Source organism: Mugil cephalus, chromosome 3, assembly GCF_022458985.1.
Source record: "Mugil cephalus isolate CIBA_MC_2020 chromosome 3, CIBA_Mcephalus_1.1, whole genome shotgun sequence".
NCBI lineage: Eukaryota > Metazoa > Chordata > Actinopteri > Mugiliformes > Mugilidae > Mugil > Mugil cephalus.
The window spans coordinates 28,001,574-28,028,436 of record NC_061772.1 but is presented as its reverse complement, the minus strand read 5'-3'; the positions used below and the strand labels follow the sequence as shown (position 1 = coordinate 28,028,436).

General features: G+C 39.6%; 2 protein-coding genes across 3 annotated transcripts in view; both read left to right on the top strand.

The window, feature by feature from the left end:
• The first annotated feature begins 903 nt into the window (after nucleotides 1-903).
• ctdspl2b (CTD (carboxy-terminal domain, RNA polymerase II, polypeptide A) small phosphatase like 2b) lies at nucleotides 904-15,479 on the top strand. 2 transcript variants are annotated; one of them, XM_047581435.1, is made up of 13 exons: nucleotides 904-1,190; nucleotides 5,018-5,208; nucleotides 6,035-6,173; nucleotides 6,270-6,419; nucleotides 8,072-8,320; nucleotides 8,413-8,509; nucleotides 9,929-10,040; nucleotides 10,138-10,224; nucleotides 10,577-10,639; nucleotides 10,738-10,817; nucleotides 11,189-11,315; nucleotides 12,239-12,334; nucleotides 12,429-15,479. In XM_047581435.1, exons 2-13 carry the CDS (start codon nucleotides 5,041-5,043, stop codon nucleotides 12,492-12,494), a joined length of 1,434 nt encoding a protein of 477 aa, XP_047437391.1. In that variant the 5' UTR covers nucleotides 904-1,190; nucleotides 5,018-5,040; the 3' UTR covers nucleotides 12,495-15,479. The 2 variants fall into 2 exon arrangements, with proteins under 2 accessions (XP_047437391.1, XP_047437392.1); XM_047581436.1 differs by lacking the exon at nucleotides 904-1,190 and adding an exon at nucleotides 1,363-1,481.
• Nucleotides 15,480-16,831: 1,352 nt separating this feature from the next.
• strc1 (stereocilin 1) overlaps nucleotides 16,832-26,863 on the top strand; it is a 32,334-nt gene continuing 22,302 nt past the window's right edge. Inside the window, exons 1-5 of the mRNA XM_047580044.1 lie at nucleotides 16,832-17,486; nucleotides 18,879-19,571; nucleotides 21,417-21,441; nucleotides 22,604-23,942; nucleotides 25,365-26,195. Of these exons, the coding sequence (XP_047436000.1) occupies nucleotides 17,447-17,486; nucleotides 18,879-19,571; nucleotides 21,417-21,441; nucleotides 22,604-23,942; nucleotides 25,365-26,195 (2,928 nt within the window). The 5' untranslated portion in view covers nucleotides 16,832-17,446. The remainder of the gene's footprint in view (nucleotides 17,487-18,878; nucleotides 19,572-21,416; nucleotides 21,442-22,603; nucleotides 23,943-25,364; nucleotides 26,196-26,863) is intronic.

The window sequence follows — 26,863 nt, the reverse complement described above, 5'->3', positions numbered from 1 at the left end:
GCGTCTGAAACCAAAGAAGAAGAAGATTTTGCGAGGGAATGCGATACCACTGTTTTTTTTTCCTTTTCGATCCGATACCAAGTAATACCAAGGCTAATATCCCGATACTTCTAGACGTCAACTTGTGTATATGAAAATGTTGACTTTTTACAATAAACGTTTGTGAATGTAATTATGAAAAATGTATTTTTACACCTCCGTATAAAGGATTAAACAAGCTGCCGAATATCAGACTTCTGTTTAATCAGAAAATGTCTCTCAAACAAAGATGAAAATAAGAACAGTTGCTTGATAGAACTTGAAAACTTTCTACATTCTTTCCCATTTATGTGTTTTTGTTAAGAAACAACGTGACCTATGTGCATGTGCCCTGAGATGTAGTTTCAATATATATATGTGTGTGTGTGTCTCTCAGTGAGGTTTAGAAGCATGTGATTTTAATTCAGCCAATCAGAAAAGATCAAGGAAACAGTCTTATGTAGTCTACAAGGTCTGCAAGGTCCATCCTCTGCATAAAGAAGTGTCCTAATGTTGTCTTGTCTAATGAGATATTATGTATGCTGCCTGAATCAGCACTTATGTTCTAAATGCACTTGTTTATCACATTAAGGCAAGGAAACATATATAGCAAAATCATTAATCTTGATTTTCACAAAGGTAAAACAGTTTTCTGATGTCCTACAATAACACTCTAGGCCTGAAATGTAGAATTTCCAAGTATTTCAGTGCGTTTATAGGGTTAAATTTTTTTTGTGAAAGCGGATTGGGTATCGATGTTTTGATGTGAGGATCGATTCTACAAAAAAAAAAAATAACACCACTGGATTGGGAGTATCGATATTTTCGGGTCGATACTGGCGGAGACCTGGCTGCTGTGTGTTTGTGAGAGGTAGAGGGTAGAGGGGGGTGTGTCTGTGTCCCATACGGGTTATCTACCTCGGAGAGACCGAGCAGAGGCGGGAAATGGCGCCTGGTAACACAGCCGTGTGTCATTTTGAAGAAGAAGAAGAAGAAGCAGCCCTTGAGTAGATTCACTAGAAAAAAAGGAGGGAAAAATAAAGGGAGGAAAAAAAAGTGTCGGAGCGGTTTCACGAAAAAACAACATCAACAACCACAACCACCACCGCCGCTGCTGTGATGGTAAATCGGCCTTGAGACATTATCTCCAGTTAACTGCGGATCACCGTAAAGTAAGTGGAGAAAACCAACCCCCACCCACCTTATGTTCCCTGTTCTTGTCGTTTGTCTTGTGTTTGTGTAACGTTAGCTAAACACCCCCCCCCCCCCCCCCCCCCTCCCTCCTCCCTTCTCCGCCGTTAAACATCTCTTACCCCCGAAGCGGTTTTTGAAGAATGCTGGGTACGGTTAGCCTTGAGCTAGCCGTGCTAACGTAGCCTGTGTAGCTAAGGGCAGCTAAATAAAACACGGCCTTCTGGTGGTGGTGGGGGTGTTGGGGGGGCACGGGACATGGCTAATTCCTGGTAGGTCCCACCGTTTTTTTAACCTCCGTCTACTTTTAATATCAGTCAGCTCATTTGGGGGCTACATTAATCATGTAACTTGTCATTTTTGTACCCGTTTATAAAAAAAAAACTAACGGCTAACGAGAACCACCATTGGGCTAGGTGTGCTAGTTAGCAGCGGAGCTAACGTCGCCCAAAATTGGCGTTTGAACTTTGCTAGCTTTTTTTTTACATTTATTTATATTTAAAGGGCGTTTAATCTGGTGGAGTTTAAAAACTCAACAAGTCCAGTTGCATTTTTTTAAATTTTTTTTTTTTTTTTTAAAAAAGGCTTTTTGATTGGGAACCTTCACAGACGTAACGTTATAGCTTTTATATTAGCTCGCTTAGCACCGTGTTGTGTTTTTTTCCCCTTCTTCCCCTTTTTAATGTCACCGTAAATTGGAAATTTAGCCTGACATTTAACTGCATTGTTGGTTATCTTCCAACCCTATCAGCATTGTATTTAACGGAGTGTTTTTTATTATTATTATTTTTTTATTATTATTATTAACGGTGTCTTGACGAGTTTCGCTGTCAATTAGCAGAGAGTGATGTCCACGATGAGGACAGTCAGAAAAATAAACTTCACACGTGTGAATTAACTTATTCTCCTTATTTGTTCGGTTTGTTTAATATATATGTGTGTTTGTGTTTTATCCAATGGCATTTTAGCATGTCCTTAGTCTGAAATGGCATAATAGTCATTTTATTTTTTTGCACCGACTGCTACAATATCGATAAAAATACCAATATACTTCCGAAAAATTTGAGTTTTTTCCCCTTTGTTTTCCCGAAAACGTTCAAAAATGTCTTGGGAAATTATGGGATTTTAGACTAACGATATTTGGGTTTGGTTTGTTTAAAAACCGCTACGTTTAAGCAAACTATTTCAAGATTCAAGAATAATTTATTTTCATTATCTGTGTATATAATGACATTTTGGGCGGTAGCTCTTGGCTAAAGTAGTGCAAATATATATATATTTAAAAAAAATATATGTATCAAAAAAGTGGAATAAGCACTTTTAAGTAAATATATAAAATAGAACAGATGTATACATATAAGTAAGCTTGGTGAGGAGTGGGTGGTGATTGTGTTATAATTCTCTTAGACATGTAAACAAATAGGCTGTAATACAAAAAAAATAAATATAAAGTGCACCAGAGCGAAATTGTCACATTCCTTCACACCGACCTGTCTTTTGGTCGGGTTAGCTGTTAGCTACCTGCACATTTATCTGCAAAGCTCCTGTGTATTTTGTGCAACTTTTTCAAGCATGTTGTTTTGCACAGCGACTCAACTAACAGGAGCATGTTATATATGTGTATATATATGTTTTTTTTTTATTATGCAGAACATGAGCTATGCTTTATCCTCTTCTTTAGGGACCTGGCTGTGCTTTAGCCTCTGAGTAAGTGTTGCGTAGAGGGCTCGCTGTGGGTAGGGCCTCGCTCGTTCCTCTCAGTCTCGGTTCTTATTTCCCGCTCACTCGCCTCGTACCTTTGCTGTGTGCACAATCCTCAGTTAGTTAGTGAGCTCATGGCACAGAAATAAGGATGTTTAGCAGCACTCCTGTTGCCCTCATGCCATATTTAGCCCTGTTTCACAGCGCACCATTTCCTTATAAGTTTCTTATAAAGATCAGACTTGTTGCACATGCTTGCAGCCTCAGTAGAACAGGATACACACCCACTTAACCAAAACCTCATCACGCCACCGTCGGGTCATAGTTATCGGACTTTTTAATCACATGGGAAAGAGCTTAATACCTGCAGCCACAGCTACTCTAAATAGCAGACCCGGGGACTTGTCTCTCATCTGTGCCCACCACATTTAATGTCCAGTGCCAGAAGTTGTTTCTTGTCTTGTCCAATCCTCCTCAAAGTGGAATCAAGTCTCGCTTCTGGGACGAATAGAGTCTAAAAGCAAAAGAGAAACTGAGGCAAGACATGATTTAAAAGAGTAGCATAAAGTCTAATTACTTGTGCTTATGCTCATATTGTAAGAGCATCTCCTGGAAAATACAAAACGTACACAATGTTTGTCACATTACAAATCATGTTCGCTTTTTTCCCTCCATTTTTTTTTTACGTAATCAGAAGTGAGAACTATTTTAACTTATGTAAATATGTCAAACATTGCATTAGCAGTCAACACTGATTTACAGATCAGTGTGGGATATTGTGGGATATTGATACCTTTAATATTTTTTGCTTGAACCTGGAATAGCACCTTTAACCACTACTGCAAATCTCAAACCTATCTTTAAATTTTTTTTTTCCTGTGACATATGTTTATCTGTCACAAAAACAAGTGGAGAAACTACATTTTGAATCAAGTTTGACCAAGGGAGTCAAACCAGTCCTGTTTACTGTATATATAACATAAATAGCAGACCTAATTTATGAAGGACTGTTAATATTGTGAATTGTTTTTGATTTGTGCCAAGGGAAAAGTAATTTCCTGAAAAAAAGAATACACTATTTTAACAATAACAAGTTGTTTGATGGGTATTTAAAGGCATTAAAACAAACAACAACAAAAAAGGTGCCAAGGGATTTATTAAATATACACCTACTCACCAAAACATTAGGAATTAGTGAATGAAAGCGTTCCAGTATAACAACAGTTTATTCCCGTTATAAAATCTCTTCTCCTGGAAGTTCGATTTAAATTCACTCTCTACATCTGCTTAAGTTATTTGATGCTCGTTCCAGTTTTTTTTCCCCTCTAACTTTAATGTTGCCATGTACCCAGATGCTGTTTTCTGTGCGTGGGGATTGGGGCAACAGAGTCCATGCACTTTCGGGTGCTTGTTCACGTCTGTGTTTAATGTAAAGCAGATGTAGCGGAGGACTTGTTACAGTAGATATGTACAGTATGTGGTGAGAAAGGTTGCTGCTGTGTTTCCAGGGCTCCTGACAGGTTCTGGATATGTCCGGACACATTTTTCAGTTATGTAAGCGCAAGAGAAAGCCCGGCGTGCTTGACAAACGACTAACACTCACTGGTGATTGTCTTCAGTTTCCGCTACGTGTTTCTAGACAACATTGTTAACCAATTAAATCGCCCAATGAATAGAGATTGAATCCATTTCCTAGGGGGAAAGTTTAAGTTCGGTGCCTCCAATTATTTAATTCGACGTAAACTTTGGTCGTTTTATGCACATATCCAGTTGAGATCAGGGGCTTTTTTTACTGTACAAAATGGAAGTAAAGCCAGCTGTGGCTGCCGTGATCCACTGATGTAAGTGAAATGGGATCTTGAATGCATCCAGATGTTGGCAGAAAATGCACCAGTGTTACTCCTCTGCACATAGATGCACCCCACAGACGTGTTCGTTTTTAAAAGCAAAAAGGAGTTCGAGGCTGTTTTTAAAATGACCGGTTTGTCAACCTTAAGGCTCACGTATTTGCCTGGATTTATTTCTGTGATGGTTTAGTCATAATGATTTCCTGTATCTGCCGTCTTTTTTTACATTATGTCTTTTCTTTTTTTTTTGTTTTAAACAGCCTTACATGTGACTGCTAAAACAATGAGGCTGAGAATGCGTAAGGCGTCTCAGCAACCGATCCCCACTCTGGCAAGCCGCCCGTCCCGAACCAAGCGGAGGCATTCAGAAGTAGAGGAGGACACTCCTTCTAGCGGAGGGAGAGGGTTGTTCTCCACCATCAAGAAGTTCATCAGAGGAAATGCTGTGAAGGTAAACTACCTGCCCATTTTTATCTTTATTATTATTATTTATTATTATGTGACTGCGGCGCATGTTCTAGGAAAGTTAAAAGAAGCTTCCATCTTTTTTTTTTGCCACTTCTGTTTTAAAGCTTGTATTTAACAATGTGCTGTTCAGGTCTCGGAGTTAAATGCTGTGTTTTCTTGCTGCAAGAGTGTCATGTTTCCCAAGAAATGTCTGGTGGAATGCAGCAGCTTGTCTGAGAACTCGGACTCTGGTCTAAATTTAGCTTCTGGCTCACAGAGTCGGTGTGCAGGGACAGGAGGTAGTAACAAGTGGAAAAGTCAACTCGGCTAAAGAAGTTTGTCCTGAGGAAGAGCACATGGGTGGGGAGGGGTGATGTTTTTACACAGTATTGTTCATTTCCTCTTGGTATTTTCTCATTAAATCCTAATTGAAAGTCCTTTTTATATAATCTACATGGGTTTCTTTTATAATAGAAACTGCGCAGCATCAACTTTTGTGTCTTGGCAGATTGTGCGATGTATGTCTGGTGGATTATCACACTGTCACGTTAACAGGACACGAAGCAGTAGCAGGTTTTTAAAAAGATGCAGAAAAGGCTAAAATCAAGCCGCTTCGTAGTCTTCCTTCGTATTAGCTCGTTTAGTTATTAATTAATAGGGATACGCCTCAAGTGTCAACACATCTTCTTCCTCTTCTGATTTAATGTTTGGTAGGCTAGCATCGAAATCAGAGTAGTAGTAGAAGAAGAAAAAGGACAATATGACCTGACTAAACATGTCTGCTGTGCGTAAGAACTTTCCAAAATAACCGTTGACGTGGTCTATGTCAGGTGCAGCCGGAAAGCCCGGCCAAGAAGACTCGCCTCCACTGTGACGTGGACAACAACCTGATCACCTCCACGACCCCGAACACCAACACCCCCCGGAAAACTATAAGCAGAGTTGGTAGGAGAGGCTCCGTCAATGGACGTAAGTGTAGCTTGAAATAATAATAATATTAATGTTTATTTCCGCCCTCCCGCTTCTGTTTAATGCTCTCAAACCTTAAAAATGTTTCCTCTGCAGAGGCGACCAATCACGACAGGAGTAAGGAGAAGCCCAACGGGAGCCTGGAGGAGACGACGGCGGTCGAGGTGACCACCAGCCCACCCAGGACAACTTTACTCGGGACCATCTTCTCGCCGGTTTTCAATTTCTTCTCACCAGCTAAAAATGGTAAGCGGACGTGGAAGCTCGTTGACTTTTACGCCACTAAGCTCCGGTATTAGTGACAGTTGTTTTGCTCCCTTGATCTGAGATCGAAGGTAGAACGGTCGTCCAATAACCGAAAGGTTGCCAGGTCGATTCCGCTCTACCTTTAGTTGTAGTATCCTTGAGCAAGACGCTTAACCCACCTAACTCCCAGTTTGAACTCAAGTGGTAGTTTATGCATTAATTTGTAAGCACTTTGAGCATCTACTGGAAAACCAGTGCATTATTATTTATTATTATTATTACTCCCTCCCCCGTCACCCGCTGGCCCACACTCACATCACCCCGAGCCAAGCGGGCAGAGGCACCTCCTCCGACACATACCGTATTTTCCGGACTATAAGTCGCACCAGCCATAAAATGCATAATAAAGAAGGAAAAAACATATATAAGTCGCACTGGAGTATAAGTCGCATTTTTGGGGGAAATTTATTTAATAAAATCCAACACCAAGAACAGACATGTCATCTTGAAAGGCAATTTAAAATAAAAATAGAATAGAGGCAACAACAGGCTGAATAATTGTGCTTACGTTACATGACACAACTGAGAACGTGCCTGGGATGTTAACATAACATATTAAGAGTTATTCAGATAACTATAGCATAAATAACATGCTAAGAAGTTTACCAAACCATCCGTGTCACTCCAAATAACTAAAATCCAATGAAATCTTCATCCTCGGTGTCACTTTTAAACAACTCCGCTAACTCCGGAGGTAGAAGATACGGCGCTTCCTCTTCTACGTCGCACGTTGTTCAAGCACCCATGTGCGAACTCGTTCCTCTAGCTGTGGCCACCTAGCTTTTAGCCCGCGATTGGCTTTTTTTTATTTTCTTCATTTCAGTAAGAGTAACCTCCGCTTTTCGCCAGTTCCCTTACAAGTTTCTCGCTAACTCCAAACTTTCTTTCTGCTGCTCGATTACCGTTTTCCGCTGCATATTTTACTACTTGCAGCTTGTAATCTGCAGAATATGATTTTCTTTTCGGTGCCATTTTTGTGAAACCCCTTCTCAGTTGTTTTTAAAAGTTACTGCCAATGTTGAAATTATCAACACAGGCCTAGAGCGCCCTCTTGCAGTTTAGTGTGAAAATAACATGTGAAATGATATAAACGGTAATAATGTGTTAATAATTTCACACATAAGTCGCTCCAGAGTATAAGTCGCACCCCCGGCCAAACTGTGAAAAAAAACGCGACTTATAGTCCGGAAAATACGGTATGTCATCACATTGATACGACGTCATACTAAAATGACTGTTTGTTTTATTTATACGCGGTTACAGCAGCGCGATGGACAACACAGCTTTTTTTGTTTTGTTCTGTTTTGTCCACGTTGCACAGGTTTTGGAACAGCAGCCACTAAAACAGCAGAAGATGTTTTTTTTTATGCTACAGGGACGTTTTTGTTTTATCGCCGGGCTAAAAATAACTTAAGTACAAAACACTGAGCTATGATGAGGTGTGATATTGATCTGATCTTTTTAAAATTGTGACATCCTGAAGTGAAAGTCCACCAAATAACATATAAATGTTGTTCCTGCTTGGTGATAATTTATCGCCGTTCCTCCACCACATCCTCCTAAAAGTGTCTCCACTGTGTTGGTTTCTTCAGCCTCTTCTGGCTCGGACTCTCCGGACCAGGCTCTGGAGGCCGAGGAGATCGTCAAACAGCTGGACATCGAGCAGGCGGTGGAGACGCCCACCAGCACGGCCACATCCACGCAGGAAATGTGTGCCCCCACTAACTTCTACGCTAGTGTAACGCAGCTGCCGCCTCTACGGCCTCCCCACATCCTCGAGGCGTGTCCCACGACGGACGAGGGCGAGCTCGACGCCGCCGCCGACCTCCCCCCTCTCACAGGTGAGTCGCTAAGAAAGCGTTATAATACGGATTTACGCTGTTATTTCGCTTATTTCCACGATTCTTAAAAATGTTTCTCGTTGTGTTTGAAGCTCCAGGCTCCAGTCCAGACATGACGTACGTGGACGCTCCTCCCACCGCGGTACCACCCGACGCTTCCTACGAGGAAGACTGGGAAGTCTTTGACCCGTGAGTGAAACCCAACAGAACCAAAGCTTAACAAAACATCTTAACCAAGTGTTTCTAATTCAACCAAGCGAAGGATAAAGTCAAATTCCCCAAAGTCCCAATCTGATGTTAAATATTCTGATAAAAGCTTTTCTTGTTTTTCGCTGTTTTCTCTGGACTGGATTCAGTCCAATAAATGTTTCTGTAAAAGTTAATAATAAAGTGGAGAGGGCAGCTCGTACCTTGTGTTCTGGTTCTGGTTCTGGTCGTGTCATAAACTCTGGAAACTTTTCTCTTCTTCTCAAACGCGTTTTGTTGTTGCTTCACGTCCTCTTTAACCAGAGCGTAGATGATTCATCAAGTTATTAGTATTGAGTGATGATCTCCTGCTACCACCTCACTAAACATCCACGTTATGTAATCTACAAATTTCCCTTCTGGCTGACTTCATGTTCCAGAATAAAGTTCTTCCCTTAGAGCAGACGCGATTAGTCACAGGATCAGGTCTTAAAGTGTTTCGTGATCCATGTCGGATCTCTGGCGTGTGGCGTTTGATCACGATTTAAAACAAACAAAAATAAAATGTGTTGATGTTGGATATTGTCAGTTTCACCTACCGATGAAACGAGAGTAACGCAGCGTTCAGTCTCCAAACACGAGCCAATCAGAAGTAGGGTGGAAAACTTGGTTGAGGTCCAGCTGATGCTGCATTCAAGACAACTTAGGGAAAAAATGAGCTCTGGGTTGTTAAACTCAGAAATTATTGTTTCCAAAATAAAAGTTATCTGCTGCACATATTTTAATGTTCAGCCAACGGTAACAATATGCAAAACTTATTTTTTCTCCTCCAAGTTTACCTGTAACATGATATTATGATATCAGAAGTCTTGGAATATAGAATTTCCGAGTTTTCTGGAAGGCATCATCTTTTTTCATTGAAGTCACTGTTGTTGGAAAGATGGAGAGTAAATTTATGGAGCCAAGAGAATGTGTCCTAACTGCAAACAAATAGTAAAATAATAATTAATATTAAATGTTTGGATGTAAATTTTGCAATTTAGAGTTAGAATATGATACAGTTGTTTTTGTATAAATTGAAATTGAATTAAATGGTTAAATTGCTAATCGAAGAATTCCTAAAATTTATTTGCTTGAACCTCAGAGAAAAAAGTTCAGGCTCTGCCTTTATTTTTATTATTTTAAGCTCTGCAGGATTTCGGTACTTTGATCTTTGGTGGCTTTGAGTCTTGTCAGATATAAGTCGTCATCATCAGAATAAGATGCTGTAATTACAACTCAATCCGATATTTAAAATACCTGGAACGATTGACCGCCTGATTCACAAAGTTTAGTACCTGCAGCTCTTGGTGTTAACACTGAGCCATAACAACAGTAGATAAAGTTTTGTTTAAAAATGACGCGTGTTGTTTCTATTTGAAGGTATTTCTTCATCAAACACGTCCCTCCACTGACCGAGGAGCAGCTCACTCGTAAGCCGGCGTTACCGCTGAAGACGCGCAGCACGCCCGAGTTCTCTCTGGTCCTGGACCTGGTCAGTCAAAGTTTATTATTTAAAAACGTTTTTACTTCATATTATACGATTCAAAAGATTTATTTTATTTTATTTTATCTGTCTCTGTGTTGTCCAGGATGAAACGTTGGTCCACTGCAGTTTAAACGAGCTGGAGGACGCAGCACTTACCTTCCCCGTCCTCTTTCAGGACGTCATCTACCAGGTAAGTGTTGTCCCACACAAACACCTTGTCCCCTTTGTCCCTTTGATGCCACTAGAGGGCGACAAAGTCTAATGTGTTACAGTTTTTAATTGTCATTCAAAGTTTTTGCACCAGCAATTAAAATCAACAGCAGCAAAATATAAACGAAGACTAAAAAAAATATGATAAAATACAATAAACCAAGAAGAATAAATGAAATATTAATAATAAAATAAAAATAAATGGCTCTGTGTGTATAAGTTAAGGTTAAGTACTTACACGTGACACATGTTTCCTCCTTGATGTTCAGTCAGTGTTGACTTGTCATATGTGATTTATTAACGTTTCCTCACCTCTGGCGTGTTGTGTTCAGGTGTACGTGCGCCTGAGGCCGTTCTTTAGAGAGTTTCTGGAGCGCATGTCTCAAATATACGAGGTAAATGTAAAAAATATAACCCGGCTTCTCCACTACATTTAATTCTGCTCGCATCAGATTTGAATTTTGATTTTTTTTCTCCTTCTCGTTTTGCCCAGATCATCCTCTTCACAGCCTCTAAAAAGGTTTATGCAGACAAACTGCTCAACATCTTGGATCCCAAGAAGCAGCTAGTGAGGTTTGTTGTGTTTATTTTTTTTTGTGTGTTTTTGGTGTCGTCGCTGCACTGTTTCCTGCAGGGTTTGGGGAGTCGGTGTAATTAGAAAATAACCAGAGTCGGACACATTTTACCTTCTTTTACGGAGATAATTCACTAGTAATTCACCTTGTGTGTTTACTGGTTGTGTTTTGTGCCGATGCTACAGCTTTAGTGTCCGTGAAAAAAGCCTGAGTGTTGCTCAGAAAAATGACCTGTGTTGGCGTGAGCTGCTGTTCAGGTGTCAGTGTTGTGGTTTTTCTGTGAATTATTGATGGCGCTGACCTTGTCACTGATTGATTTATTCTTTTTTCGTCCTCCCTCTTTCCTTTCGTTCCCGGCTGTAACCGTAGACACAGGTTGTTTCGTGAGCATTGTGTGTGCGTCCAGGGAAACTACATCAAGGACCTCAACATCTTAGGCAGAGACCTGTCAAAAACCATCATCATCGACAATTCACCGCAAGCCTTTGCATATCAGGTGAACACACACACACACAGGAAATAAAAGCCTGATTATTATTAATAAAAGTCTGATTATTTGACTTGGACGATTATTTGAGCTTCTGCACTAAAACTTCACCCTGATGTGTGTGTGTGACAGAATAAACCTCGTACTTTTACTGCACATTTACCAGATGCTTCTGGGATTAAACCCCAGCAGGAAAACACAACATTTGTTCTCACACACACATACGAGGAAGTTAAATTAGTAAGAAATAAAGATAAATGTAGATAAACAAAGAACAACCTCAGGCTCTTTACTTCTACGATACGATATATTTTTTATACATTATAACTTAAAATATCTCCAGTATTTAAGATCAGTAGTTATATTTCCTGTGGAGTTTATTATACATGTTATTTATACATTCAATAGCTTCATATTGTGCATTATACTGTATATTTCCTGGAATATTTTATATACGTATTTTCATATTTGTACATAATCTTGTACATTTTTTTTATATGCTCAGGATATTTTTATATGTATTCTTTGTATATTATTTATACATTTTCTTTGGTCATTTTTTGTATAAATTATATATTTGTTTAATATATTTTTATATATATTTTTTGTATATTATTTATACATTTTGCAAGTTTCATGTATACTTGGGTAATTTTTTGTATAAATTATATATTTTTTTAATATACTTTTGTATATTTTATGTGTGCCTTTATACATTCTACCTCTCTGTACTTTTATTTTTTAATCATTGGTGCTGACTGTCGTTCCTCTTACCTCTTAAGTGTTTTCTTTGTCTTTTTTCCTCGTCATTATTATTGTTGTAATAACTAATTACTTAACGCTTCCTTTAAACATTAGCTGTTCTTCAAAAGACAGAAGAATGACTCATGGAGTCACATCAACCTTTATTTATGTCTCTATTGTCTCCACAGTTGTCCAATGGGATTCCCATCGAGAGCTGGTTCATGGACAAGAACGACAACGAGCTGCTGAAGCTTGTTCCCTTCCTGGAGAAGTTGGTTGAGATGGTGAGAGACGTCGCTCTGTTCACCAACTACGACTTAAATCTAATTATTCATTCATTCATTCATTTATTTGTTTTGTTTCTTCTCGTCCCGTCAGAACGAGGACGTGCGGCCACACGTCCGGGAAAGGTTCCGACTTCACGACCTTTTACCTCCCGACTGACTGAGCCAGAGACTCTGAGGACGAGGGACACCGTGAAAAAAAAAAAAAAAAAGACTGACAACAACACGCCTGTTATGAAAAAAAGGAAATTAAACACAAAAAAAGAAAGAAAGAAGAAGAAGAAAAAGAAGCGGCCTCCTCTCTTTGGATTACAAACTACAACATTGCCATTACTTTAAAAAGTAAAAAAAATCAGCCTTTTTTTTTTTTTGTTCTGTTTTTAAATCCACCGTTGCTTTTTAAAAAGGAAAAATTCAAAAAGAAGAAGAAAAAAAAAAACATTTTTAAAGGACGTGGGTGAAATTTTTCTAAATAAAAACCAAGATGGAGGTCGAAGCCCGCGATGAACAAACTCCTCCTTTTTTTCTTTTTAAACTTATTTTTGTTTTTGAGAGACTCTCCAGTGGAGCCGCGATTAAAAACACCACAAACTACCCTGAAGTCTTTTGGTGCTGGTTTAGTGGATGTGAAAACGCCACCAGGTCCCACCCACCCCCCCAAAAACCAACCCCCCCATGACCCCCTGAACCCTGAACCCCTGAACCCTGAACCCTGGTGCTCACACCGTTGACACTGGAGAACAACGACACTCGGTGGCTACAGATGTTTTTCTTTTAGTATTTTTTGTTTTGTTGTTGTTTTGGAGCAGGATCGACCGACCTGCAAATCAGTCTGTGCTTTGTGTGTTTGTTTACTCCCAGACACACACACACACACACACACACACACACACACAGGTTTCGAAGAATGTGTAGCCTTTAAAAAAATCATATGCATTCCTCTGTAGCTCTGTCAAGTTTATATTGTTTTTGTTTTTGTTTTTTTTCTGGTAAAACTGGTGTTTCATTGTTTTGTTTTTTTAAAAAAAATGTTTTATTCGGTTTGTAAGATATGATATTTTAATGGAGGGAGAGATGAGGGGGGGGGTGTAAGTAATTTTCATTTTTTTTTTTCCTTGTTAGGACGACATGGGTGCATATTAAATGAAACGAAAATGGATCCAGGACTTTTCTTTTTCTTTTTCTTTTATTTTTTTTAGTTCTGATTCAGTAGAGGTTTGATGCGTCTTCGCTAAATGTTCATTTTTTTTTTCCTGTGAGTCGTAATTAACGGTTTTTTCGAGGGCATTCATCGACATCATCACCTTTTATTTCCTTTTAATAGTATTTCTGACGTATCATCCGCCTGTAAATCAGTGTTTTGTTTTGTTTTCCTCCTTAATCAAGTGTTTCTGGCTGAACCAGAGCTCTGGGTTTTTCTTTTAATTTCATTTTTTTATTTTGTAGCTGTAGCATTATGACTAATGTAGCACATCTCTGCCAGCGCATCATGACGTGTAAATCTCTCGTGTACCAGCTCCATCTGGCACCAGCAAACGCACCGTTACTGTCGGCTTCTGTTTTTAAATTCTCTGAAGCGTTTCCGTTTGTTTTCGGCACAGTATTGTGTTTTAAGAATGGTAACTATATGAATGTGTATTATATATTTTTTGCCTGGACTCTCATTTATTTTGCTTTTTTTTTTTTTTTTTTTTTTTAATAGCAGGCAGCAGAAATGTAGACGTTTGCAGCCTTTTCAAGAAAGAGACCGAGAGCAAACTTGAATCAATTCGGCGTCTTTTGTGATATTTCTCGTTTTGAATCAAAGTGCTTTTTCTTTTTTTTTTTCTCTCGTGTACAGTGCCATACGTCACACACGGCTTCCTTCTTTGGTTTCACCGAGCTCTCGCCTGTAAAATCAAAAAATATACACACAGAAAGAGACAATCAGACGTCTTCAGAAGCTCTTCAACCACATTAAAACCGAGAAAAGATGGCCGCCACCCTCTAGAACAACTTTAATAATCATTTTAATTGTGTATCTCTATGATGTGCAGTATGTTCCCGTGTACTGTTGAGTTGGATATTCAGCCGGATGAATCCCTCCTGGTTCCCTCTGTCTTTGCCTTTTTTTTTTCTCGCCACAAGTTAGTTAGAAACTGTCCCAGAAGAGATTTTAGTATTTTTAATTTTTTTTTTTTTTTTTTTATTCTTCAAGTGAAAATCGTTAAAGGGCACAAATGTCCAGACTATGAATGTAGAAATCGGAGGCGAAGAGCTCAAGCGTCTCTCTCAAATTTCCACGTTTTTTTAAACTCGTCAAACCGCAACAAACAAGACGACGAGCTGGAAAAAAAATAAATAAATGAATAAAAACAATGTGTTCAGAAGAGAATAGGGAAGCTGCTCCCGTCCCAAGTCTCGCCCTCCTCAGTGTAAAATAAATCAGCCATGGCTTTTTTTTTATTATTATTTGATTTTTTCATTTCTCCTTGAAGGATCAGTCGGAGGCATTATTTGATACTTTACCTCCAGCAAATTTTATTTTATTTTTAATTTTTTTTTTTATGTGCATTACCAGTTTATTGTACACTTGAGCGTTTGTACAATACTCGCAGCTTCATGTTTTAAACAACAAAAAAAAAAAGGAAAAAAATAATCCTTAAAGTAAGGAGAAATCTTTTTGTATTTTTGATTTCAAAAGGCATGTCATATCTACTTTTTAAATGTATTAATGAAGATTTAACTTTACATCAGATGGAGTGTTTTTTGTTTTTTGTTTTTGTTTTTTCTTACAAAATATCTGTATGTTTAGTTTAGCGCTAATGTCACTGAACTGTTAAAACTTAGCATGTAGAGAATACGGCTTGCTTCATGGGGGAAAAGTCCTGAATTAAATTTTTAATCGAGGCACTTTTTCTGCAGGAGGGATAAAAAAAAAAAAAACAGCAGCAGTTGTGTTAATGATTTTTTTTTTTTTTTTTTTCACAATATCCGTTAAGCCATTTTAATGCAAGAATTGCTGAATTTGTGCTGAAGATGTATTTAAAAAAAGAAAAAAAGAAATGTTTTAAGACATCTTTGTTATCTGTCAGGCTGTATGCTATTGTAAAGTGTATATACAGTTACATTGAATTTCTGAAACAAAGTTTTAAAGTTAAAAACATCCTGCACGCTCTTTTGGTTTTTATTTCTCGTCTCGTCCTGGAGGTGGCGCTAGTGAGAGGGATGTTACACTAAGACAATACGAGTATTTTTATTAATTATAATTATTTTACTACGTCTTAGCTGTGTAATTTAATCATTTCCTCAATAAGTAAAAAATGATTTTTTTTAAACTATATATTTTTTAAAAAAAAATGGATGTACTCAGTAGTTTAAAGACAAGAATACTTGAAATTTGACAGAAATTTTAAACTTTAAAATTTGTAAAGTTTCTATGACATCTTCCCTTTCTAAATACGCCCTAAACCTGTGCACATTTAATCCCCGATCATTTAGAATTTGCCTAATAACATTGGGCAGTGTAGTTTTATAATTAATTTCTCTACACTCTAAGGAAAAAAAAACTAAAAGATGACAGAAAACTTAAATTATCACTGAATGTTTTAAAATTGTTCTATTAAAGGTGATATTTATTTAAGTTTCTATGACTCTCTAAATACCCTAAACCTGTGTAAATTTGGAATTTATTAGTATAATTTTATCACTTTTCATGATGGTGTCCTTACTCTTATTATTATACTTAAGTAAAATTTTATTTCATTTTGCCCGAAAACATAAAAACTGTCCCTGAATTTCAACATAAAAGGAATAAAAACCATAACCAGTACAGCAGCCATATTGATTTATTAGTTTAAAAGAGTTTTAAAAGACCCTGTTATCTTACTTTTATTAAATGACTTTTTAAAACTTACATTTATTAATGTGTGTTCACTGTAGTTTAAAGAAAAAAAAGATACTAGAAAACTTAAAAACTACTCCTGAATTATCCCAAAATAAACAGGTCTCTTTATGTATAATTTTTATAGTTGGAATCACTCTTTAAAACACCTTCCCTATCTAAATTCATTGATGATGATGATTTTTAAAGAGTCTGGTGTCCTTACTCGTATTACTAATGGTTAATTGACTTTTTAAAATTATATTTATAGAATTTTGCCAGAAAATGTAAAAACTACCCCTGAATTTACAATAAAAAATATATTTAAGTGTAATTTCCCTAAAAACAGTTACCAGTACAGTAGCCATAAAGTTTTATCAATTTTTCAAGATGGTTTTTAAAGACCCTGGTAACCTTACACGTATTAATAATGAGTTAATTGGCTTTTTAAAATGGTATTTATTAAAGAGAAAACTTAAGAACTATCCCTGAATTTCCCATTAAAAAAAAAATTTGTTTTTTTAAATTATTCTTTAACTTAAGTTGTTGTTTCCCCATTAATAGCTCTTAGTATAGTAGCCATATAATTTTATCATCATATTAAATTGAAAATTTCCAGACAGTTTTCCCTGAATTTCACAACGTAAAGACATCTTTATTTTTATTATTCCTTAATTAAAGGATTTATTGGTAAAGTTTTTCCGATTTTTCTCCATTTTCTCTCCTTCTTAATACACTTCTTAAACTTCCAGCGTCTTCACCGACACCTTGATGTATAACTCCACATCCTAAACACCAGCTTGTGTGTCGTAGTATTTTCTGTGGACGTCATGCGGCTCCTCCAGCATCGGCCTTGGCGTCTCTCGTCTCCTCTGACGGGACTCGGGTTTCAGACGGAGGAGTTAATCAACACACTCGATTAATAATGCAGCGCCCGGGGGGCCGTGCTTGTTGCTGAAATCCCTTCTGCTTTTCACAGCCCTCGTTTCGCACCTACTTTTCTCCTTTTACCCGTGTCCTTAATTACGCTGCTTGCAGACCGGGTGTAGGGTTGCAGGTTTGACTCCCGAGGTGAGTCGGATCAGAACGAAGCCGGATGTGTTGGGTCTGTGAAGACTGACTCGGTCCTGTCGACAAGTATGAAGCCTGTTCTGCCTCAGCTCAATATTTCCTCCACAGCCAAGGGATAGAGTGTGTCCTTGTGTTACTATTTATTTTATTTGGAGTGGTTGCATCTGAGGACGCTTAAAATGATGTGGTGGTCTCCAGCTGTTTATATGATCCTACTTGGTGAGTACAGAATTATTATTGTTGCAATCGAGGTGAGAATGTCCTAAGATAAATATGTGATGATGATAAACTATTAACTGAGCCTTATGAACACGTCTTAATGAACGTTTGTCAGTCAGATTCTTCTATTCTTTTCTTCTCTTTCACTGCATTTTTTCTAAAGTGTTCAATTTTTTCTTTCTTAAATTTGCTAAAAGAAGCTTCAAATCTACGTTTCTGCATAAAAGTGACTCAAAACAAAAGAGGATTTTCGCAAAAGTCCTGAAAGTAGACAAACAGAACCCAGTTAAACAAGTTAAACATGATGCTTCTGTGCTTTTTTATTTAAGAAAATGAGGTGCACCTGTAGGATTACAACTTCATTTCAAGGCCAAATTACAATCAGTTTGTTGAGAAGTGTTTCCATCAATGTGATGAGACCTGTTCAGTTCCTGGTTTAGTTTCTATAAATCAGGGATTTGTCTCAGTCTGATCTTCACAACACATGTTTGTGTTGAAGTGTATGATGACAACGGACAAAGGAGCTTTGTGAGGAGTTAAAAAAAAAAAGAGTTGTTGCTGCTCATCAGGCTGGAAAAGGTTAGAAAACCACCCGTAAAGAGTTTTGAATCCACAAATAATCCACAGAGAGTCAGATTGAAGACGACTGTTCCCCTCCACAGGAGTGGTCCACCAACAAACATCACTCCATCATAGTGGGAGAGGAACCAGAGGAACCCAGGGGAACTTCTAAGCAGCTAAAGGCCTCTCTTACATTGGCTGATGTTCATGTTGATGAATCCACTCAACAACCAAAGACACTGCTCTCTGTCCACAAAGAACATGTGGGACAATGTTTAGTGGACAGATGAGACCAGAGTAGAGTAGTTTGGTTAAAATTAGAGGCGTCATCACTGAATTCCAGCATCAGAACCTCATCCCTCCATGAAACATGGGGGCGCTAATGTGCTGGTTTCGGCCTCTTTTGATGCTTCTGGACCAGGACGTCTTGTCATCATTGATGGACTCCATGAATTCTGAATTCTACCAGTGAACCCTAGAAGAAAACGTCAGGACATGATTCCATGAGCTGAATGTGAAGAGAAACTCAGTCATGCATCAAGACAACAAGCCCACGAACACAAGTGGTTCCTAAAGAACGGTTAAAGAACAAGATGAATGTTTAGGAACAAGTCAAAGTTCTGACCTTAATCCAATAGAAATGTTGTTGAAGGACCTGAAGCATCAGTTGATGAGGGAAACCACCAACATCTTGAAAAAAACAAACTCAAAAGCAGAATGTTTCTGCTGAATTTGTTTAATTGGGTTCTCTTTGTCGTTGGGGGTTAGAATGAAGATTTAAAACAAGAATGTTAAATGAACTGTTTGATTTTTTTTCCTGAATATCTCCAGGGATCCTCTGTGACGTCGAGCTAGCGCATTCACAATCCAGATTAATTGAAAGACAAACTACCCAGAGTCCTGACGATGCAGATACGCTGGAGGCAGACATCGAGAAAGTCATCGATCAAATCCACTCTTTGTCCGGAGCGAAACCTCGCAGCTTTAGCGTCCCAGATACAGACGAGAGCGGAGGCAGCTCCGACACGTACTACGACACCTTGAGTAACCTGTACGGCCTCTTCCCACCGCTGGCCAGAGCGAGATTCATGGATGACCTTCCCAGAATATTAGTTTGCATTCTGTCTGGGAGGCAGGACTGTGGACTGGAGGCAGAGCTGACCAAGACGGTATCTCTGGAGCTGGGGCAGCCGCTGTTGACCTTCCTGTCTTCCCTGAGATCCCAGACCTGCGCCCCACCCTCTGGTGACGGAGGCTCGGACGGCTTCTTCGGGACCTACCTCAGAATGGGCGACCTGACTACGACGCTGGGTGGTTTTCAGCAGGCGGTCATAAACATGCTGTCCAGCCTGTCCCTCTCGGAGACGTCCAGGGCGACCGTCAGCGGCATCATAGATACCGCCGTCACCTACGCCTTAAAGTTCATGGCGACGTTTCTCCAGGCACCGATGGACTACATCCGAATAGCTCTACAATTTGGAATCAGGGTCCCATTTCTAGACCAAACAGACACCTGTGAACAAGGTACGGCAAACCTCTTTAACCTCCTGAGGCCCGAGCTTTTATTGGGTCTGCATTTTTAATTTCTCCAAGGTAGTTGGGATTAGTAGGACCTGAGACGTCTAAAAACTAAGCATCATCTTTCAACAGGAAGTAGTAGTTTTTGGAAAAAAACAAAACAAGCATCAATGGGATACTGGGATTATTTCATTATTTTTAGTATAATAAAGTCACTCAATGTGTAACAACATGTAAAACTGTTTATTTTAATACCTGAACATGGCTGAGCAAAGACAGAACTATGAATTCCCAATGTCCTCAAATGAGTACTTGCTAATTAGCAACGTTCTAGCGCATTGCTGTTGATAAAATGGGTTAAATTTGCATGTCGTATAAAACTAGAAACGTTAATACGGAAACATAAATGTTTTAACCATTAAAACTGAATGATGTTGTCTACCTTTATATTTTTGTCCTGTGATCAACGGCAGAATGAATTCGCTATCATGTTTTTACACCGACTAGATGACTAGATTGCAGACCAAAGCGTCCACTCAAGAGGACAATGGGTTTAAATGAGGCTGAATAAGCTGCAATAAAACCTAAAACTTTATGTCCCCATATGAGGATGCGGGGTCTCAGGAGGTTAATAAGAGTAAACCGGCTTTATACTCTGATAAAAATACATTGATCCATCTACTTAAAAAAAAGTAAGGCAACTTTTTGCATAATTTTATCCCATAGATCAAACAAGAGTAGTCATTGCTGGTACAACATTAATTCTGTGAGTAAAATCAATTTACCTTTGCAGATTATGTCAGTTTGCTTTTGCCAGTAAAGTCAACTTGTAAAAGTAAACTGTCATCATCTGCAAAAGTACATTAATTATTACTATTACTATTATTATTATTATTATTATTATTATTCACATTTATTTAACCAGATAAAAAGACCCATTGCAATTAAGACTTCTTTCACAAGGGTGAAATGGCCAAGAAAGGCAACAGCACACAGCTAACAGGCAAATAACAACAATTACGAAATAAACATTAATAATAGTAAACTGACTTTACTTGCAGAATTAATGTTGTACCAACAAACACTACTCTTCTTTGATCTACGGCTAACTGGTGTCAGATAACGGCTAAACGGTGTAATCTAACGGCTAACGGTGTAATCCAACGGCTAACTGGTGTTAGCTAAAGGCTAACTGGTGTTAGCTATCCGGTGTAATCTTACGGCTAACCGGTGTTAGCTAACGGCTAACGGTGTAATGTAACGGTTAACTGGCGTTAGCTAATGGCTAACCAGTGTTAGCTCCATAAGCTAACGTTACGCAGAGGAAAAAGCACGCCTCTTCTTACTTTAAATTATAGTCATTAGCAAACGTTATCTTGGAAATAAATTTGAATCTAGTATTTTAAAACAACTTGCTAACATTAGTTTCCCATTAAAAGTAATTTGCTATTGTAAGTTTGCCATTTGCTATTGTTAATTTCAAATTACATCAAGAGTCTCCAGTTATTTTATGTATTCATTACTACAGTATAAAATCTGAAAGACTGCAATAATTAACCAACTATATCACTAACATTAATTTACCTTAAAGTCCAGTCTCCCACAAAATTCATTACATCAGGCCTCAGTTGGAGCAAAGTAAATACAAAGCGTGTGCACTGATGCATAAGAATATTTTTTAAGCCACTTACATGAAGCTTGTTAATGAGAAAAATCTTCAACATTTTTATTGTTAACAGGCTTAAATATGTTAAAATTACACATGATTAGATTGACTTTTGTCAGTGTACAATGCGGTTCATTTCTAATCCATCCCTGATAATTGCTTTGTTTTCCTTCTTTGTTCTGCAGGAGATCTCAAGCAGCTCATTATGTGGTGAGTAGTTTTTAAAGCTGCCCTGTAGAGTGTTTTACCACCCGGCTCGAGGGCTCTAACATAGAGTGGAGACACATGACAGAGTTACAAAAAAAGGGGTTTAATTCAAAAGGCAACAGATGAGACGTGGCGAGCCTGCCGCTAAATAGAGGTCATTGTTAACAGCCTGTCAGGTGTAACTGGTTGTGGCCCCTCAAAATGTGATCCTCCAGGAGTCTTAAAGATGAACAAAGCCTCTCTCATGCCAGATCTTCCATGACCCTTAAAAGCTAGCAACAAGAAATCCCACCTGATCATAGACTGTATATAAATATGGACACCGTGGCCCCACTTCCTTCCATTGACCAAACTGATGCTATTTTCCTGGAGATACGGGCGGCGCCATCTTTGGAGACGATTTTGGAGCCAGAATCTGATCAGTACCATTTACAAGGACATGTCAGATTATACACCATACTTTTTATTTATCTGTTTATTTATTTATTACAACTCTCACGGTTCTACGGGACTGCTTCATGGAGCGGTTGGCATGGCAACTTGTAGTCATCATGATGTCACATCCTGATTCTATAGTGTCGAATAACTTCTCTGAGAAAATAGACGCTTGAATATATGTCAATATTATATTAAACCTAAAATGACAGAATCTATCCTTGAAAAAAAAATTGACGTGTAGCAATAATATTTTTATATAATATCATCATTATTATTATTATATATTATGATATTATTTTGCTTACACCACTTTCTATTTTATTTTACTAGACGATACTTATATTTTATTTTTACTTTATTTAAAATTTCTTTATACTTGTGTTTTAAGTTTTGTTTTCATGTACAATTATTATTATTATCATTATTATTCAATTTTTATTTATACAGGTAAATCTCACTGAGTCACAAGGACTTATTTTCAAGAGATACCTGTTGTAAATTAACGACAACTAAGCTACTATGACCAAGCAATTTCCCCTGTGGCATCATTAAAGTCTAAGTCTAAGAATAGTTTAAAGTTAAAATAAAACTTCACTCCTTTAATTTAGATTTCCATACACAGCAGCTGGAGCAAGTGTAAACTAAACTAAACTAAATCTGCTTTTTTATAAATGCCATAGTGTCATGATATAATCTGTAACAAGTATCAAACGCCTGTTTTGTTTAGGGGAATGAAGCACAACGTGAGCTGGTCTCTCAGTGCCTCGCTCGTTGACATCCTCCTGGATATCTTCCTGCCTCCAGAGGAGTCTCTGTACTCGTATCCGGGTCCCGAGTGCCGCAACCCCCCCGGCGTCTTGCCCTCCGGCCTCCGACGCAGCGCGTCCCAAAACCACACCGACGTCAACTACGAGGTCCTGTGCGACCGCCGCAACCTGGCGACGCTCAACGACACGCTGTGCGCCGACGTCCTGGCCGGTTCTGGGGCGGGCTCGTCTGCGTCCGTGTTCACGTTGTGCCAGGCGCTCAGCGCCCTCGGCCCCGACCAGATGGAGAGGGCCTGGAGCAACATGTGCTACGTCATTCAGGCCCTGGTGTCCCCTCTCGTGGGCCGGTCGTCCGCCGACTGCGGCGCCGTGACCCCTCTGTCCGAGCCTCGCGCCGCGCCTCGCCGAGCGGCCAGAGAAGCCTCCAACCTCAAACTGCTCGCCTGCAACTTCAACGGCTGGCTGGAGAACGGCGCGGTGGACGCCGTCCTCGTTTCCTTGTGCAGCGACAACGAACGCGCCGAGTTCGAGAGGCAAGTGTGCAGCAACGCTTTGCTGATGCGGAAGCTGCTCTCAGACAGGGCCAACAGCTGGATCCTCGGGTACTGCGCCAACTCCTCTGCGGACCCCGCGTACCTGGTCGGTCAGTTCTGCTTGTACGAGCAGTGGATCGACCAACCCGGGTTCCTTGTGGACTCCACGCTGCTGGAGTTCTGCATGACCCTGGACAGGCCAAGAATCACCGCTCTCATCTGTGAGCACACTGGATTCTTAATGCTCGTAATCTCCAACCCGGGCAACTGGCAGATTATGCCCAACTGCACGAACATGCCCCCTCCGCCACCGATCCCTGACCCGAATTCCTTACAGCTAGACTCCTGTCTTTACTCAGAGTGGCGCGACCCGATGCAGCTTACCACAGAAGTCTTGTCCAAGTGCATCCTCTTCGATCAGAGCGGCTTCAACAAACACGTTTGCTCCAACGCCACATTTCTCAACAGACTCCTGGTTAATAAAAAAATAGCCTGGCTTGATGAACACTGCAGGACCTCGATGAACTTCCAGACCCCTGAGCCGTCCCAAGCCTTCGACATCGCAGGCTGGTGCGACTACCAAACGTGGGGGATACGGCTGGTGGACGATTCGGTCGTTGGACTCTGCTGGCAGCACGATCAGGTCAACTTTCAGAAGAATGTCTGCTGCAAGGCGTCTGTGTTCGAAAAGCTGCTGGAAAACCCTCAGAACCAATGGCTGACGTCAGTCTGCACAGACATCGAGGAAATAACCATGTCACCCCAGGTCGGTATTTAACACAGATGACTCTAATCTGTCAAGACTAAATATAATTAACTAGCACAAAAAAAAGGATGAAGGGTATTTTGCTAGAGGAGGTGTAATATTTTGCAGAAGTGTTTCCTGTAGGAAAGAAAAGAAAAGGGGGAGTACACACACCCGAGTGCAGGATGAGTCATCAACAATGTTTCTCCCAAGAAATGAACAAACTCCTTTAATTTATCATCATTGTTTTGTCATTATTCATGTTTGTTGTTATCTACATTCAGCCTCCACCACTTCAACCTTTTATTTAACTTAGTAGTATTTGTTACCCAAACCTTGATACAGTTTAATCATCTCATCTCATCTCATCTCATCTCATCTCATCTCATCTCATCTCATCTCATCTAATCTAATCTAATCTAATCTAGTCTCGTCTAGTCTAGTCTAATCTAATTTAATCGAGTCTGATCTAGTCTAATCCAATCTAATCTGGGCTGATCTAATAATCTAATCTAATCTATTGTAGTCTAGTCTAGTCTAGTCTAGTCTAGTCTAGTCTGATCTGATCTGATCTGATCTAATCTAATCTAGTTTAGTATAGTCTAGTCTAATCTATTCTAATCTATTCTAATCTATTCTATTCTAGTCTAGTCTAGTCTAGTCTAATCTAATCTAATCTAATCTAATCTAATCTAATCTAATCTAATCTAATCTATTCTAGTCTAATCTAATCTAATCTAATCTAATCTAATCTAGTCTAGTCTAGTCTAGTCTAGTCTAGTCTAGTCTAGTCTAGTCTAATCTAATCTAATCTAATTTTATCTAATCTAATCTAATCTAATCTAATCTAATCTAATCTAATCTAATCTAATCTAGTCTAGTCTAATCTAGTTTAATCGAGTCTGATCTAGTCTAATCCAATCTAATCTGGGCTGATCTAATAATCTAATCTAATCTATTCTATTCTAGTCTAGTCTAATCTAATCTAATCTAATCTAATCTAATCTAATCTAATCTAGTCTAGTCTAGTCTAGTCTAATCTAATCTAATCTAATCTAATCTATTCTAGTCTAGTCTAGTTTAGTCTAGTCTAGTCTAGTCTACTGTAGTCTAGTCTAATCTAATCTAATTTTGTTTTTGTCTAGTCTAGTCTAGTCTAGTCTAGTCTAATCTAATCTCATCTAGTTTAGTCTAGTCTAGTCTAGTCTGGCCCAGATGATGCCTAGTGCAAAACGTGCCAAAGGAAATAGTAACTCAGAAATCATTCTTATTCTAATTAGATTGAAACTCAAGATGCAAAAAGGATTTAGTCTGATTTAGTCAAAAGATAATACAGTGTTGAAAATGTTTCTGTCCATTAGTACTAATATCTGCGACACACAGCAGAGAACATGCACAGTGAGCAGTTCACAGTTTCTGACGTGACCATCATTCGTCCTGCAGGTTTGCAGATACTCTGACTGGACGCGTCCCATCGTCGTGGACATGACCGAGCTCGCTCTCTGCGCCGAGCTCGACGCTCTGAACTTCACCTCCAAAGTCTGCGCCAACGAGTCGGTCCTCCAGAATCTGCTGGTCAACCAGGACAACAAGTGGTTAATACAGCACTGCGCCAACCACTCCAACCCGTCGGTGGCTCCCGGGGGTAACGGCGGGGGACAGGAAGGAGGCGCGACCGGATTTAAAGTGGCTGATCGGTGCCGCTACTCCAGCTGGAGCGTAAATCCTCCGGATGCTGCGCTCCTGACCCAGTGCTGGGAGCACGACCAGATCAACTTTGTGTCATCCGTCTGCCCCAGTGCTGGTCTTCTCTTTTTTCTGTCCCGGGAGCCGTCCAGCATGTGGGTGAGCAAAATGTGCTCCACCTACACCAACTACACCACCACCAGCAGCACCAACGCCAGCACCGGCCAAGACCCCAACTTCTGCCTGGAAAGAAACCTGGTGCAGCAGTTCAACTGGAGCTGCTCGGGCCTCTACGCCACCGCCTGCCAGCCTTGCGCCACCCAGAACATGGTGCTGCAGTCCATAGTGCGCTGCTGGGCGGAGAACGTGAGGTCCAGGGTGGAGGATCTGCTGACTCCGCCGGTGGCTACGGTGTTGGACCACGCTGTTAGCACCACGGTGGTCGTCCTGCTGAGCCTGGAGGGGGTCCAGGGCTCCACGTGGCACATCACGGAGATCATAAGGACAAGTGTCCTCAAGTCTTTGGTTCAGTTCTTCAAGAGGGAAAACAACGCGAATGAGAAGAGGGTCCTGCTGCAGTGCTTTGGGGTAGGTGGATTATCCAATCAGATAATCAGAAACAAAACAAACATAATATCTGGACTGTAGTTTATAATTTCTAGTGGAAGAACCAAACTTTGCAGTAGCATTAGCATCAACGTGAACGAATGCACTTATGTTTATGTAAATAAAAATATATATTTAGTTGCATTTGCTATCAATGCTAACAACTAGGTCAAAGGTAAAAGAGGTTTTTTATTGTCATTTCAACCCTACAGCGATCAGCCATAACATTATGACCACTGACAGGAGAAGTAAATAACATTTAAACCATCTTGTGACAATTCAGAGTTCTGCTGGGAAATGTTTGGTCCTGGCGTTCATTCATTCATGTGGATGTTACATAAGACATGTGATGTGCAGCATACTGCCTGCTGCCGCTGGCTAGGCTAGTTAGCTGGTGTCTTCTTGTTGGTTGCTAGCTGGTGGCTCACCGCTAGCCTGCTGGTTGGTTTTCAGTTTTGACTAGACCATCTTGTGACGATTCAGTGTTCTGCTGGGAAATGTTTGGACCTGGTATTCATTCATTCATGTGGATGTTACATAAGACATGTAGCACCCACCTAGACCAGACCAGAGACCTCCCCCCCATAGCAATGACACTCAAAACTCCACAACTCCACAAAAACGCTTTAGGAACAACTAAAAAAAAAACA

Excerpts from the sequence above, each read along its gene's own strand:
- ctdspl2b (XM_047581435.1), top strand. The coding sequence starts at position 5,041 with ATGAGGCTGAGAATGCGTAAGGCGTCTCAGCAACCGATCCCCACTCTG. Across the intron at positions 10,640-10,737 it reads GCATGTCTCAAATATACGAG|ATCATCCTCTTCACAGCCTC; the intron begins GTAAATGTAAAA and ends CGTTTTGCCCAG. Across the intron at positions 10,818-11,188 it reads CCCAAGAAGCAGCTAGTGAG|ACACAGGTTGTTTCGTGAGC; the intron begins GTTTGTTGTGTT and ends CTGTAACCGTAG.